At 46.4% G+C, this 16595-nt stretch overlaps 1 protein-coding gene and 1 long non-coding RNA gene across 27 annotated transcripts in view; one reads left to right on the top strand and one right to left on the bottom strand.

The window, feature by feature from the left end:
* The window catches only part of LOC129170530 (uncharacterized), a 65598-nt gene that overhangs the window by 22744 nt on the left and 26259 nt on the right, over positions 1 to 16595 (top strand). The window lies entirely within an intron of this gene.
* Positions 1 to 16595, bottom strand: part of ntng2b (netrin g2b) — a 75580-nt gene that overhangs the window by 20298 nt on the left and 38687 nt on the right. For 23 of the 25 annotated variants that reach the window (XR_008566613.1, XM_054758171.1, XM_054758172.1 and 20 more), the window contains 3 exons: positions 13295 to 13467; positions 10974 to 11003; positions 1677 to 2012 (listed from right to left, as the gene is read on the bottom strand). Coding sequence is in view for 24 of the 25 variants with exons in the window: in XM_054758171.1 (XP_054614146.1) it covers positions 1677 to 2012; positions 10974 to 11003; positions 13295 to 13467 (539 nt within the window). In the remaining variant the exon portion in view is untranslated. The remainder of the gene's footprint in view (positions 1 to 1676; positions 2013 to 10973; positions 11004 to 13294; positions 13468 to 16595) is intronic. The other 2 variants (XM_054758189.1, XM_054758183.1) reach the window with 1 other exon arrangement.

The following is a 16595-nucleotide window of genomic DNA, read 5'->3' on the forward strand; positions in this document are numbered from 1 at the left end:
ACACACACACACACACACACACACACACACACACGAGAGTACATAACTCTAATAACTCCTGTGGGGAAACAGAATTCTGCATTGTGTTTGAAAAGGCTGATGTAGCGGTGGATCCACTCGCGGAACACAAACTAAATATCGGCTCTGTCTAATCTGATAACTCATCCATAACACTCACATCTCAACAACTCCCGACATGTTAGCGCCGCCCCCAGACACAAATAAGCCTCTTTAATGTGTCCTGGGCAACCTGTGATGCTTTTAACCCCGCAGAAAGGAACACAGTGGTTAGAAGCATCAGCAGAAAGTGCACCCAATGCATTGCAGGCACAATATTGCTCCACAAGGGGGAGACAGAATTTACACAATGTAGCTTAAAGTTGTGTCATTTACACAAAATGATCAACATCTCCCTCTAATCTCTCGTGCTTTTCATTCCTGGAAACACATCTGAATCAACCCCGAGAAACAAACACGACACAGTGGATCCCTGCTCCATGTTCCGGGACAAACCAGGGGCCTCCAAGTCAAGGACCACATTTTGCAGCCCCCAAATTGACATCAAATATTCGTGTACGCGTGGTCCACGAAGCCTGGGTGACTTTTTAGAGGCAAACACAAGCCAACACTGGACTCTAAGCGAGTTTTGTCACACAGTGAAATCAACTAGCGATGTGCAGATCGATACTGAATATCTATTTCCGATACCAGCGCTTGATGCTGTAAATGAAAATATCCATACTTTTGATACTGCAGTCATTTGCGGTTAAACGGAGCCACGTGTGAATTGTCAATAAAGTTTTCATTCTGACAGTAGATTTTAAGAATGAATAATTCATTGAAATGCTTTTATTATTTTACTTTTTTATTGTTTTTTTTCACATATTTTATGATTTTTGTCTTCCATTTTTTCTGTTGTTGTATATGATCTTGGCTATATTTGAAATGTGATCATAATTCATGTAAATTGCATTTATGAAATTATAATAATTTCAATACAAATAATGTATTTAATTAATACATGAGTTAAATGCATCAGATTTTTTTATGCTCTGATATGAAATGCACAAGTTTTTAAAAGTCACCAGACACATTACCTGAATTGGTACAAGGTATCGGATTGGTATTGCTGATACCAGCCTGTATTTTACTCAGTATTGAATCGGAAACAAAATGACTAAAATGAACAGGTGGGCCACTCGACAGAACACTAACCACAATCACCGTGCCAACACGAACATGGCAGCACGACATGTAGCAGGGAAATGAGTACACACAGGGCAACCCCTCCTACTATGGGGAAGAAAAAAACAACTAAGTTAACACTAACTTGGGCAGTACCACAAAGCATGCTGGGAAGCCGGAGGCATGCGGGCGTTGCTGGCTGCCAGCGTGGCACCCAATGTACACGATATGCACGTTATGGAGATGTAGATGTAGGCTATAAAAGAACATTTGATGTATTTTATTGACTTTATAAATCATCAAGATGTGCTTTCTGTGGGGGGGCTGTGAAGGCTGATTCTTAGGAGTGCAGGGATGTAGCCAAGGTAAAAAACAACAGCCGCTGCTGGAAAAGCGGGAAAAGTGCTTGAATCTGACCTTGTGAAAAGGAGCGGCGACCCTTTAATAAATGTAGTGCCGTCTAAGAGCTGCATGAGTGGGGGGGGGCTTACCTCCGAGGTCATTATACCGGCTTGTCGGGGGGTGATGGTGAGTCGGGGGATGAAGGACAGGCTCATCTGTGATGGCAAGGTGATGATGATGCTGATGGTGATCAACAGACACATGACGGCCCGGGTCGAACAGATGGGGGTGTCGGTGGCTCCAGTTTGGCTCTGGTGGTGACGGAGGAGGCGTGCGCTGCTCTGACGGGAAGGATGTGGAAGTGAGGAGCGCCTCTGTTGCATCAGGAAGTGTGTCAGATGCTCCCATGGGTGCGAGTGGGGGCTCAAACAAAGGGCCGCCGGGTAGCAGCGAGCTCCCCGATTCTCCGCTTGGTGCCGGTCGAGCTGAGGGGTGCGGCGCATCAGTTACACGAGGACAGAGAATGGAAATGCAACGGGGGCTGAGCAGGGGAGCGCATTAGCATAGGAGATGCTGCCTCAGATTGTTTATACAGAAAAAGCCTCATCTCCTTTTTTCTTCAAACGTGCACACACACACACACACACACGCGCACGCGGAGGGCGTTGTGAGCGTTCACACAATGAAAAGTGTGATTTCACACCGCTGACAAAGACTGTGAACTCAAAAGCTGCTCCACAACCTCCCCAGCGCTGGGAAAATGTTGTTTTTAATGCTGTAAAAAAAAAAAAAAAAGGTCTGCCGATCGTTAACACGGCTGTAAAGCGGAATATCACACTGTTTGTCAAAGCTGATTACACAGTCGGGTGTTTTTTACGTGCGTGTTTGCACGCACACGAGGCTGATAAAGGAAGGGGGCGCTGTGATGTCAACCATGTTCCCATAGCAAGACACCAGTGGAAACCATCGTCATGATCACATGATAACTGCATGTTCAACATTTTAAAACTCCAGTAAAACTAAAACAAATCAACACAGAAATATAATATAAAACAAACATGGAAGATAATTGAAGGTGTTTTTCATCACTCCTTGTGAAAACGCTGACATCATGTATGCTACACGCACAGCCTCTTAGCTCTACTTCATGTATTTCTTTGTTGCAGGGTTAACTTGCCGCACATCACAGCATGTCAATCACTGCTCTGCTGTCCTAATACAAAAAGTGTGTCACAGCAGCGAGGCAGCCAGCAATTTCTATGGTTGGAGTCATTAAGTGATTCTGCATCCACTCAACTAAATGTCGTCATGAGAAGACAGTAGGTCATCCACATGAAAGGAAGGGGAGGTATTGAACGGACAAGGGAGCGAAGAGGCAGTAATCTCACTCGGGGGTGGGGGGAGAGTGGAGGTCAGGGGTTTAAAGCTTATCTCGCAAGACTGTGGGAGAGGGCGATCTGATGTTCTTCATATGGAAAATATTCCTTCTCTGAGTCATGTCCATCAGTAATGACTTGAGTGGGGCGCTGCGCAGACATCCACATAAGCTAAAGCGAAAGCGTGCGTCCTGCAGGTGGAATGGATGTCATTGAAGTACGAGCGTAACAATATAAAAGGGACTGTTTGCAACTCGCTCCAAATGATATACTTTAAAGCAAAACGTGCAAGAACGTCTCCGCCAGCTAGCGTTTCTTACCAACAGTGGAATGGATTGGATGAAAAAAAAGTCTAGATTTTTGACAATTACAAATTAAAGTGAATAAGAATTGTGGTAAATGTATAAATAAATAAAATAGCTGGTGTTCATGGCTGCCGCTATAAGACAAATAAGACAATTTCTTTGTTTAAGAAAAGAAAAATGGATGAAAAGTATCCTTAAACGACTTCTGTTGTGATCCGGCCCAATCAAATATGAAATAAAATATGTTGCGTTATGTTATGTTTAGGTTTTCAATCAGTTTTCAAATGAATTCATGATCATTTTCACCTTTTTTGTGAGAAAAATGCCCTTTTTTGACTGTATTTTATGAACAGAAAGATAAATGGCAGGACACAATGTTGTATTTGTATGTATGAATGGCTCCAAATGAAGAGAACATTGAAATCATGCTCAAAGATACCACACTTGTCTGAAAATGTGCCCCTAACACGAACAGTCTCTTTAATAGTAGCGGAACATTTGAATCACATAACCACAAAGACACCACGTCATTTCTTGAAGTTGAATTCACTGTTTTGAGTGGAGATGTGCAGTATTTTCTGAGATTTCCGAGCACACTTAAATGCATCAAATTGGTCTCCCGCAGTCAGAGTTACGCTAGCGAGTGACAAGAACATACACGTACTGTTTTTCTTTGTCTTTGTCTTTTTTAGACCACACATACACGCATAATAAAGAAGGCCTGTGATGTTCAGACTGCCCCTGAATGCACCTCGCTGTCGTCTAGTGACGGTGAGGAAGTGTGCTTCCGAGGAGGACCAGAGACGTGTGTGAGTTGGAGATGCATCCCGTGTACGGTGTTGGAGTGCACGGCTGTGGATGTGTTCAGGTCAGATTAGGGTCACAAAGAAGCCTGAGACTGTGGGGGTGTGCGCCCAAAGTGGCTCAACCAAACCCAGGCTTTGCGCTCAAGATGCAACTTGACAAAACCACACAAAAAAACATCCGCAAACAGACTTAATTGGTCCCGTGACGGTGGTTATCAACTTACTTTGTCAAGTCGGGTTTTCGGCTTTGTGCTAAGTGCACGTTCACAGGAAAGGGGGTGTTGGACGTCTTATTATTCTACTTCCGCTGAAAAGTGAAGCCATCCCGGCCAGCGTATTTGACAAAAAATGAGTACGTAATTATTATGGAGCGTTATAAGTATGAGTTCCCAAAAGATGACGACTGCTAAAAGCAACACTGCCGCCGCCAAGAGAGCGAGGAAGGACTGCTGACAGAATAATGCTGAGCATGTATTGGGCACGCTAACACTGATTTATTATACTAACTATACCCTGCTAGTCTTTTCGTTTAGCAACATTGCACAACTTTAACATTTTAATACTGAGCCATTTAAAAAGATAAATACATTGAAGCAAAATGTTGTATCTCGCTGTGACCACTAGATGGCAGTGTGACGTGAGTACTGACGCAAGGACTGCGGTGACGTTTAAGTCTGCTAACATTGGCCTAATTATTAATATTTCATAGTGCATTTTACTTTTATTTTTATTTTTTTCTCCATGTCCCCTAGGGAACCTCGTAGGTTCCCAATAAATGGTGACGCCATCTCCGAATGAGTTAAACAGCGAAACAGTGGCACTTTCATAGCTGGCTTGAAGCTGATACTATTTTTTTTTTAGCTTGTTTTAAGTTTTCAGTTCATTTGGAGCTGTTAATACATACAAATATATATATATATATATGCGTGTGGCGTTTGCATGTTCTCCTCGTGTGCGCGTGGGTTTTCTCCGGGTACTCCGGCTTCCTCCCACATTCCAAAAACATGCATGTTAGGTTAATTGGCGACTCTAAATTGTCCATAGGTATGAATGTGAGTGTGAATGGTTGTTTGTCTATATGTGCCCTGTGATTGGCTGGCGACCAGTCCAGGGTGTACCCCGCCTGTCGCCCGAAGTCAGCTGGGATAGGCTCCAGCATGCCCCCGCGACCCTAATGAGGATGAAGCGGTATAGAAAATGGATGGATATATATATATATATATATATATATAATCCTGTCCTGTTGTTTATCTTTCTGTTCAGTAAAAATGGGCATATTTCAGACATTGTTGCAAACGGTGATTAATCATGATGAATTCATTTGAAAAGCGGGCTTAATATGGTGAACGATTGTAATCGTTGGACAGCCCTAATTGTCAAATCATAGAAAGTAAATCAGTAGCCTCCCGGGGTAGTGTAAACAGTTTGCCATATGACGGTTATGCCAGATTAACCAGCCCACTGCACTGCAGTGATGCTAATTAGCTTCTGTGGCTCATTAAATTGACTCCTAGTAGTTTGCCCGTGCCCCCCTTCACATGTGTAAGAATACGAGGAGCTGAAATGTGAACCTCCATCAACAACGCCGTTGAAGGCGAAAATGTTTTATATTTTAGACTTTCATTTCCACATTTGAAGATGATTCACATGACAGGTGTCCGTCGGTGCAGATGGACTGTCTCATGATTGTCTGTCTGACACACACTCAAGCCAGCATTCGTCGCAGGTTCATGTGCTTCCCCCGTTCGCACACTCTCTCGTAGTGCATTTGCATATAATGAGATCATTTGTCACGCGGCCCGTGAAATGCTCACAATCATCGTCCTAATGCCACCTGTCAGTCGCAGCATTCTCATCCTTGATTACCAGAGTGCTAGACGTTGCTTTGGCTCGCTGCTAATGAAGACATTGCGATTCGGGGACAGTTAACGTCGGCCAGGACACCTAATGGCGGTGGGCCGAGTGGCGGCGTGGACGTTTATTAATGAGTCACATGATTTTCCAGGCATGTTCCCATCGATCTCTGTCGAAGGCCAAGTTGACTTTTGGTAAGAACGTACGGGCCTCTGTTAGAAGCCGGGTACGGGGAATGAGGAGGTTTCATGTTCATCTGCAGTGGAACCGTTAAACCCAATCTGTCCCACACTTTGGCGTGCCTCTGCACCCAACCAAAGAAACATCTGATGACCAATACTTCTGCAGTTGAGAACGTCATAAAGTGCATGAAGCCGCCCCCTCCCGTCCCACGTCCTTAACCCCTCAGGATTCCGGGATGTTTTTGGGTGAAACGGCTAAAACGTTCATACCCAAAGTAAAGGGGAGTCTGTCTTTGAAGCATTTCGAGTAGAGACTAGACTTGGGTTCCTTTTGAAAGCTAACAAGCAGAATCTTTATCCCAATCAGGATGTGTCTCAGTGCTACTGACACTCGCTACGTTCACATGCAGTCATTATTCGGGTTTTTGAATTCGGTTATTTCCGGTTTCTGAAACATGTGGAATAACCCGTGTACATGCGTGACGTCAAACCCAAAAAAATGCAGGGACAATGTAAAACGTCATGACGCAGTGCGCGATTTCCGCTTCGTCTTCCTCCATCCGAAAACAACAACAACACCGGCACGGCGGACAGTGAACGCCTTTGTTTGTTTTGGTGCTGGTACTGACCCACCACCAGTACCTGACACCGTTCTGTCTCACTTTCTTCATGAATGTACGGCGGGAACGTGAAGAGATAGGACGGACACTTATGAAGGCGCTTTCGTACAAACCCTGCTTCGTGTAACTTCTCGCTCACCTTCTGATAGATTTGGCTCTCGCGGTACTTTCTACCATCAAGCAAAGACCTCATGGTCCTGTCTTTCACCACACTGAGGAGGTGGCGTGTTTCCTGCTCGCTCCACAGGTGTCGCCATGTTTGCATGTGTATTTGGCATTGGTTCCTCTCGAATAGAACGTGTGCAGAACACAAATGAATGTTCCTTTCCATCATGATATCCCGATCAGCGTAGACATGACCCAATATTCAGCTTGTATTCTGGAATATGAGCATACTGCCTTTTTCAGAAGTGTTACTGGTGCTTCCATGGCTGTGCACAACCGGGTTATTGCTAATATTCCCGTTATTTGACTGCATGAAAACGTACTCGCTGATAAATATGAGTTTGAATACACTGAGAAGAAGGGTTTTTTTTTATTTGTAGCTTTGCCTATATTTTCCACCTTCAAAATAACTAATGCGGTGGCGTGGACTGGAAAATCAGCCCCTCCAAGTGAGAGTCTGCGGTTCTGGCCCAGAAAAGGGTGGAGCGTCATCTCCTGGTTGGGGATGAGATGCCCCAAGTGGAGGAGTGTAAGTACCTCCAGGTCTTGTTCACAAATGAGGGAAGGATGGAACGTGAGATTGGTGCGCCGTCTGCAGTGATGCGAGCTCTGCAGCTCTCCATTGGTGACCAAAAGGACAAGAGTACGGGTACAAACGGACGAAATGAGCTTCCTCCATAGGCTGGCCGGGCTCTACATCAGTACATCGACTGCATTACCGCCTGTCGACCTCACGCTCCAACCGTCCCTCACTCGTGAGCAAGACCCCAACATACTTGACCTCCTCCACCTGGGGCAAGACCTCACTCCCAGCTCCAAGGCTGCAATCCAGTTTGATTATTTCCAGTATTTCCTGTAGGGAAAAAAATCCACTTGAAATCAGAGGTGGACCAGTGTCCAGTGACTGGATCGTGTGTGACCTTGGAGCGTCCACAGTAATCATGTGATCCTCAGTGTTCTTCTTTTGGCCTCTTTGGGAATCTGACTGTGTGAAAAGATAAAGCGCTGTCGTGTTGGGTCACGGTTGGCTGTAGAATTTGGTGGCTGTGCCCTCCGACCCTGCCGCTCCCGCCGCCCTCGACCCATCTGTACAGCTGACCAATGGGACGTTGGCTCTGTGGATCAGACTCCTGCCAATCGGCCCCTAATCCTCATGCGAGTGTGCTCACTGACGTAAGTGGGCCAGAGACGACTAACATGAGCCTCTGAATGTTTGCAAGGCAGCGTCTCCACCGCAAAACATCTCACAACTGTTTGCCTTTCCGAGTCCTGGCGAAGGACCGCATGTTAACATGAAAAGAAGGCTACCTAAAACCCTGACCCAATGGGAGGAGGATGATTTATACGTCTCACTGAGTGCGCACGCACACACACACACACGCACACACACACAGAAAGCACAGTGGCACAACAGGGTCAGCTTTTCACGACAAATTCAGCTCTCTACACATGAGATAGAGCGAGCGAGGGAGGCTTACAAATCTACAGGGATTCTGTGTGACCTAGATCTTGATGGGTAATGATTTTTAAAAATGGTTTCTACAGTCCAGTGCAAAAGATCTCAGCGATGCTTTCATGATCGCACACTGTCGCGCTACGGTGGCACTGCCTACGTCAAACTGTGGACAAACGTGAAACCAAATCGTATTGTGTCGTTTGCGCATTTGTTTCTCTTCTGGTGTCAACAAAAAAACTTGTAAATGGACGTCCTTAAGACCACCAAAGCCAAAAATGTCTTAAAAACATGAGAGTGGTGCCCAAATCCCAGCACTTTCTACCTTTAAGTGCTTTTCCACCAAGAAGAATACGGCTTTAAATTTAGCATGAGGACAAGCTGAGGTAGCGTAATGTACGTTCACCTGCCTTTCTGGGGCGTACCGTTCCCCTCGGCTACCTTGAATACCCAAACACTGCTCAGCTGCGCAGACTCTCTGCGTTGCTTATGTGTGCACACTCGCCTTCATCTTTCCTGCCTCACCCTCACGTGTCCACAGCTGCTGGAAACTGTTGGTACCCTCATGCCTAAGCAGGAAAAAATACGAACGCTCAAGGAGACTCCTGCCCACTGGCCACAGTTTTGGCCCCCTGCTGAAGAGCAAACTGCTCCAGCTCGCTCAGGTTTGATGGCGGTCTTCTCCAGACTGCATGTCTTTCCACAAATGTTCAATTGGATTTAAATCAGGGATCATAAAAGGCTACTTCGGAACCCTTCAGTGTTTCGCCCTTAGCCATTCTTCTGTGTTTTTTGCTTGTGTGTTTTGGCTCATTGTCCTGTCGGAGGACGCCTTACCTGCTGCTGAGACCAAGCTGTCTGACACCGGGGAAGCCATTTGGCTCCAGAATGCCTTGACGGCCTTGAGATTCTGTTGTCGGATGCAGCAAAGCAGCCTTAAAACATGAATGAGTCTCCTCCATGTTTCACGGTTGGTCTGGTGTTCTTTTCCCTGCGTGCCTCAGTTTCGTGTTTGTGTCTTGCCAAAAAGCTCCGGATTTGTCTCCCAGAAGCTTTGTTGCTTTGTCAATATGCTTATGGCAAATCCCAGTACAGGTGGTCCTCGGGTTTCGTACGAATTCCGTTCCTAGACTGTGATGGAAGTCGGCTCTTACGCCTCAGTTAACTCCTGAGTCACTCACACTGTACACAGAACACATGAAGGACATCAGATGCTAACAACAAATAGAATCTAAACCACCAGCAGCATTTCCATCTCAATAATAAAGCCACTACACTGCCTGGTTATTACTGTTGCTCTCAGAGGATCTGTGACCCGGTAGCTTTGTGTACCGTGTAAGCGTGTCAGGATTTGCGGTTGTCTGTGGACATGTGTCCTGACTCTGTGTGTGGCTGCGTGCCGAGCCCACAGATGAGTTTGCTGATGTTGTTTTGGTGCGTTTTTACAATAAAGAGATTGTTCATCGTAGTAGAAGCGCTGCCAGAGGAGGTGACTCGGGCATCTGGTCATGATGCCTCCTCCCCGGGGAGGTGTTCACGACATGTCCGGCTGGTAGGAGGCCTCGGAAGACCCGGGACACGTTGGAGAGACTGTCAACTGGCCTGGGAATGCCACGGGATCCGCCAGGAGGAGCTGGACGAAGTAGCCGGGGAGCGGAAATGATGTACTTCCCTGCTTAGGCTGGTGCCCCCACGACCTTGACCTGGTCATTCTTACAATGCCCGGGTGGACGCTACGTTATGGTACGATCTTTATCCTGAACGATGGTCGCGAGAGTCAAGTGTGGCCAATTTGAGCACCAAGTGTATTCTTTTTAACCGGGGACCACCTGCATTTTAGTATTTTGGTATTTTTCTTATTGCTTTTGTCACTTTCTAGTTACTTCAGTGACCATTGTGGGTTTTATGTCTTTCTCAGAAGGGTACCAACAGTTTTATCCGCATCAGCACCTTTATGTAGACACAGCAGAGCATGTCTTTAGCAAACAGTAACTGGACCTAAACGAGCACAGAACCGAGCCTTTACAGCTGCAATCAGCACCATGCCCTAATGGCGCGTGGTCCGTCAAGGCACACGTCAGTAGGAGACCTTTTAAAAAGAAGCGACGCCCGCTGTGTTGCGCAGTCGCTCGGTCCGTCCACGCTGTTGGGCCATGTGCATAAAAGCCAAGTGCCGTCAGAGTCGATGTCGCCATTTTGACGACGGTAGCCTGAGAGACTCTCCACAGAGAGAATCCGTAATCAGCTTCCCTTTCATTCCCGCCTCCCCCAAGCCCTTCACCCGGAATCACATTGCCTCTCAATGCGCTAACATATGCCCGCATCCTGCAGCAGCATTTCTCTCTCTCTTCCCCCTTTCTCTCCACCGACTATCTGCTCCCCTTTCTTCAGTCCGTCAACGGCATCGTCTGTAGTCTCAAAACGAAACAGCAGAACTGTGGAAGAATTCCTCCTGAGCAGGTCCGTGTGATGTGCAGCGATGAAAGGACACGGTCGACAGAGGGGCCTATTAATAATGAAGCACACGAGCTGCAGCGCCCGGAGACACAGAGAAAGAACTTGCAAGAGAACAGAAGCGACTGACTGGAGGGGTGGGAGTTTAGGCGAGGCGTGGGGTTCAAACTTAGAAAAACGATGCAAGAGACGGGAGGGAGGTGGAGGGCGGGGCTGTGCATTTTTACTTACTAGAACCGGAGGGCGAACCAGCGATGGAACCTGAAAGGGGATAAGAAGAAGAAGAGGAGGAGGAGATGAGAACTTGTTTACTTATGCGGTGAAGGCTTGTCTGCTTGATCACTTTCAGGAGTGCCATGGAGCTTCAGAGATCTTCTGCAAAGTCTGGGTTCGCTCCAGAACCCTATGTTCTAGAGCAGTGAAGTATCGAACGCATGAATATTCTTTTCCACCAAGTACCCCCAAATCAGAGGTAAAAAAAGAAAAACAGATCTAATTCTAGTAATCCGCTCATCTGTAGCGTCCTTACGTGAAGCATTGACAAACAAAAACGCATAAAAGTAACGTCAGTTGGAACGTTGGAGGAAGCCAGACTACGTAACCCACCCGGGCACGCTCGGGGAGAACATGCAAGCTCCACCCCCATTTGAGAACCAGTGTTGTAGCATAACCCCCCCCATCCAGGCAAGCCAACCCGCTGCTCCGCTTGAATCCAAACCTGCATGAGTTCCCTGCTGGTATTTTTAGTTAGCTTAGCGTGCAAAACAGAATCTGCAAATATCAAACGTTTTCGTGAGGCGGTGCCACTTTGTGTTGCGCTTCAACCAAGCAAGTTGCAAACGTTTGAATTTTTAAATTCCACTAATGGGATCCAGGAGCGTAAAAGCGTGGCGTCGGGATCGGAAGGTGTACGTCGGTACCATTAGAGCTAGGTGGGAGGGGGAAAAAAACCCGCCAGCAAGATATAAAAAGGAGCTGACAATAAGGCCTTTGTCTGCAGCGCGTGCAGGTAGGTGTGCGTGTGTGCGTGTGTGTGTGTGCGTGTGTGTGTGTGTGTGTGTGTGTGTGCGTGTGTGTGTGTGTGTGTGGCTTTGCGTGTCTCTTCCTGTGCATGCCAGTGTGTCAATGTTTGTTTGAAAGGACAAAACTAGGGAGGCGCTGCCCTAGATTATTATTTTATCACAGCTAGCGACTGTAGCTGGCAACATTCTCTGTGAGGATTTCCCTCCACGCACTCCCACTTCATCTGATCTGCAGCGAGGTGACGTAAACTCAGTGAGCTCCGTCCCTCGTACTTCTAAACCTTTCTCCATTTACCTTGACGTCCGTGATCCCGTGCATGCGCTGCATGTACAGATAATGCCGTTGGTGTACTTTCAAGATGAGAGGGGAACCTCAGAGTCCAACAAGTGTAAAAAGAATGTGTCCACTGTTTCAAAAAAGCCTGAAAAACGACTTCACACACAAAAGGTGACAATGTAGTGCAAAGGTTGCGTTACGGATTTCCCTCTCTTTTTTGAAACGGTCTTAAATGTCGCACAAGCGTGAAAAGAAGTTACCAAGCCGACATGCCATGGCTGAGGTCGATTGGGAAAGAAAAGGTTCTCTCATTTCGTGTGGAAGTGGTAAGATTTTGGCTTCTTTTGAAACACAGTTTGAAACACTTTCTTAAGTGTAGAATAAGTAAATTGCCGGGGCTAACTAGTTAGCTTAGTAGTTTACTATGCTAGTGGCAGCAGTCTTTTGTCCCTGCAGTGATCCCGTAGCCGGCGCAGTGTAAATGTGAGCATAGTGGTGTTATTTCATGTCTACATGGCTCTAATCATGTTAAAACGCGTATTTAGAAAGTCATAACCGGGTTTTCTATGCTTAGACTACGAAAATAGTCAGTTTAATATTGAATCCTACTTTGCGGTCATCACGACCGGGTCTGGAACCAATTATAATAATATATAATTTAGCATGTTTTTAAATGTTGATTCATGCTGACTGACATGAATGAAGGGGTGAACATTAGCGTGGACAGTCGCGAGGGGGCGCTCTAGACGGGTGACGACTATATGCGGTTCCTGCCAATCAGAGATATGGAATGAGATCGAGAGCTTGGTGAACTTGCTTACTGGTAACTTGCTTGTTATGTTAATTCAGGCATGTTCTTTAGGCTGTTGAGTAGCTGAGTAACTGTTGATGTGTTTTATTTAAACGCAACTTATAGTTGAGCACGAGATGGGTTTTTCTATTCACGACAGGTTTTTTGACCAATACGACTTATACGTCTGGAAAACAGGCTAGTACGTTTGAACGCACACATTGCAGTACCTGACCATGACGGACAGCCCGACTTTACAGGTTTCACTGTAGTTTAAGAATTGTGCTGTCCTTGCTCAAGGTCACTGTATTATTTATTGTCTACTTCAACCAAAGCAGAAAAGAGCGCCAGTATTTGCTAAATACACCAAAACTCTTATGAGGGTACTGATCATCCACCTGGTGTCTCCAAAAATGTCCCCAGTTTGTATTAGAGGACACGTAAAGACGATGTGGGTACGTACAGGTGTTGGGGGTTCCATTGGGTGTGGGCAGGTAGGAGCCAGCCTTCCAAGACTTGGCCTTGAAGCCCTTCTTGCAGCGCTGACAGTCCTGGCCGGTGGTGTTGTGTTCACACTGGCACTGGAGGTTACCATCCTGCAGCAGGCACTGGGAGGCGTGGAGGTTACACTTGCACCTGAAAGGAAAAACAACAACGACAAAAGGCAGATGAGGAGAGCGTTAACGTGCGAGTGTACACATGATGCAGCAGCTGGTGCGAGCTGTTGTCACGGTGGAAGGTGTGTTGGTGTTGCAGGTTATTAAAGGCACCTTTTCTTTTTTACTCCAAGGAAATAAAAAGTGCAACTACCGACTGCTGGAGGACTCCTTGAGACTCGTCTCTGTTGTTGTTGTTTGAGGAGACTGATTGAATTATATGCCTTACATTCCTGTTTTTTTGCTTCAACGTTGATGCGTGCTAAAGTCGCATCCAGCGACCAAGTTAAAGGAAAAGTGCACTTTTTTGGGAATCCACAATGTGAGACAGGAACACACATGTCTTTCTCTTTTCTGTGCATTGTGAAGATATAAAAACATACAAAAAGACACAGCTAAGAATGCACGTAATGGGAATCGCCGATAAAACCTTCTGAAAAGACTCCAAAAAGCGCTAGCAAAGCACCATGTACATCAAATGTGACGTGCGTATTAGCCAAGCTACAGCGACATTGTTATTATTATCACTATAATAAACATTGTTACGCTGAAGAACTACTTTACTGGCGTAGTGACACCTTGCCACACCACACCGGCTAGCTACTAGCGGGCTAGCGACACCACACACTGGCCTGCAGTGTGTCAGCGCCACCTCACAATGCCTCAGGCCGCTAGCGAAAGGTAAAGCTACATATTGCAGCTGCCGCTACTGCTGCTGTGTTTTTGTTTTTGAGTTTGGAAATGTTAATGTGAGGTGTGGCGTCCCTTTTTAAGTTCGGATAATGCTTCAAATGACCAAAATACGACAGAATACTGTTAAATATTACATGTTACCATGAACGTGCTTGTTGCTACATGCTCACAGAATGGATGTAAAACCATCAAATGTTGTTGGAGGTTTTTGGAGGTGTTTTCATAGCGGTCTTTGCAGGCGGAATAGGTGTGGCCCATTATGTGCAGTAATGAGCTGCCTCTTTTAATCTGTTTTTATATCTTTAGACTGCCCAGAAAAGAGAAAGACATGTTGGTGTCTCACGAGGAGTGTGGATGCTTTCCACAGACCCCAGCAGAAGGCACGTGGAGACGCAGGAGTTCTGCGGGGAAGTGAAATGAGGACCTAAAGGAACACTCAGCAGATACGATTTTTAAATTACAGCCTTTTCCAGATGAGCGACTGGATTCCGATTCCAGTTTGTTCCACTGGAGTGAACAGCTATCCGTCCACATCAAATATTCAGAGAAGGGCCGCTGTATCCCGACACCACCGCCACTTCAATCGTCCCGAGCTTTCTTGATTTGAATAATTGTTTCTAATCAACTGGCCCCCAACATTTACTGTACTTTATGTACAAAACGATGTCCAGGCAGTAGAGTTACTGAGTTTCTTTCTTTTTTGAAACCCTGCAGTCTGATAAATTAGTCATGCTTCCGTCTGATCACCTGCATGAGCTGACAGGAGGCGCCAGGGAGAATCCATCACACGAGGCCTTGTATCCTGCGTGCCTGCTGAAGGACGCGAGCTGTCCACGTAAACCAAGAGGGAAATTGAACATCTCTTTTTTTCATGGAGAAAGTAGCATGGAGGAGCGTCGCAAAATGGGACAGGTGTTTTCGAGCGCTGCCGCGACTGACAACACGGCAGAGGAAGACGAGGCAACAGACGCCTGAGTGAGTGACAGGTAGAACACACCACTTCTTCTTATCTCATTCCAAAAGTGGAAGGAGCATCGAGTGCCAAATTTGGAAGTTGCAGTTTAAAAGCAAGATTGAGGTTGGAAACGTGTTTGTTAAATAAGAAGCTTCATTTTCCGAAGACCAAATGATAAACAAACCATACCCTGCAAGCGGCTGACTACTGTATGCGTAGTCCAACTACAGGTGGTCCTCGGTTTACGGCGTTCTGAGTTTCGTAGTTTCGTGCGTACTCGCTCCCATAAGTTAATTAAATACTTACATTTTCACCCGCAAACACGAGAGCGGAAAGCTACACTATCTCAACACTGGACGATCATGACCGTCTTGCAGGGTAAAGATGGTCTACCCGGACTTGTAAGGATGACGAGGAGGTGGTCGATCAACACTCTCTTTATTGCAAAAACAAAAGCTGCTGTTTTCTATCCAGATATAAATACCTGGAAATAAAAGCTAAAACGTTGGTGGCTAAGTGGTTAGCATGTTGGCCACCCAATCAGGAGATCTGGAAGATCTGGGTTCATATCTCCGTTGGGCATCTCTGTGTGGAGTTTGAATGTTCTCCCCGTGCGTGCGTGGCTTTTCTCCGGGTACTCCGGTTTCCTCCCACATTCCAAAGACATGCATGTTAGCTTCATTGGAGACTCTACATTGGTTGTTTGTCTATATGTGGCCCTGCCATTGGCTGGCCACCAGGTCAGTTGAGAGACATAGTCTCTCCAACATGTCCTGGGTCTTCCCTGAGGACTCCTACCTGTTGGACGTGCCCTGAACATTTCCCAGGGAGGGGTCCAGGAGGCATCCTGACCAGATGCTGGAGCCACCTCACCTGACTCCTTCCAATGGTTCTCCCAGATGACAGTGCTTCTCACCTTATCTCTCAGGGAGAGCCCAGCCACCCTACAGAGAAATGTTTTCTTCTCCAGGAAAAGTAAAGGAATTGGCCTCACTGTCCCAGTACTTCTGGAGGACACCGTAGTTTCAGTATAATTTAGGTATAAGATCCGACTTAGACCACAACTGGACGTACGTAACTAGAGAACCGTCTCTGTTCTTCTGCTGCAGCTTGGAGGCCTTCTGGTTTTTCTGTCATCATGTGGTCACTTAAAGCCTGCAGGCTCAACTCCGTCGCATTCTGTGGTTTTCACTTTTTATCACAGGTAATGAATGTTAAAGGAGGAGTTTACAGGCACCATCACGTTGACCTCATTGTTGGACCCCCTGCCACCAGCGCAGAGACCCCCGTCGCCTTGCACTCCTTCCACATGAATCATGTGACACTCATGACAATCATGTGCTTTTCAAGCACTGCGTCTCTTTTGGTCTCTCGCCTACGGATGACAGCTTGTGCTGGGATGTCTCCCCATCCGTGTCTTCGGCCCCTCCACACACAAATAATGCATGGGGACGATCGTA

The sequence above is a fragment of the Dunckerocampus dactyliophorus genome, chromosome 17, assembly GCF_027744805.1.
Source record: "Dunckerocampus dactyliophorus isolate RoL2022-P2 chromosome 17, RoL_Ddac_1.1, whole genome shotgun sequence".
In the NCBI taxonomy this organism is placed as follows: domain Eukaryota; kingdom Metazoa; phylum Chordata; class Actinopteri; order Syngnathiformes; family Syngnathidae; genus Dunckerocampus; species Dunckerocampus dactyliophorus.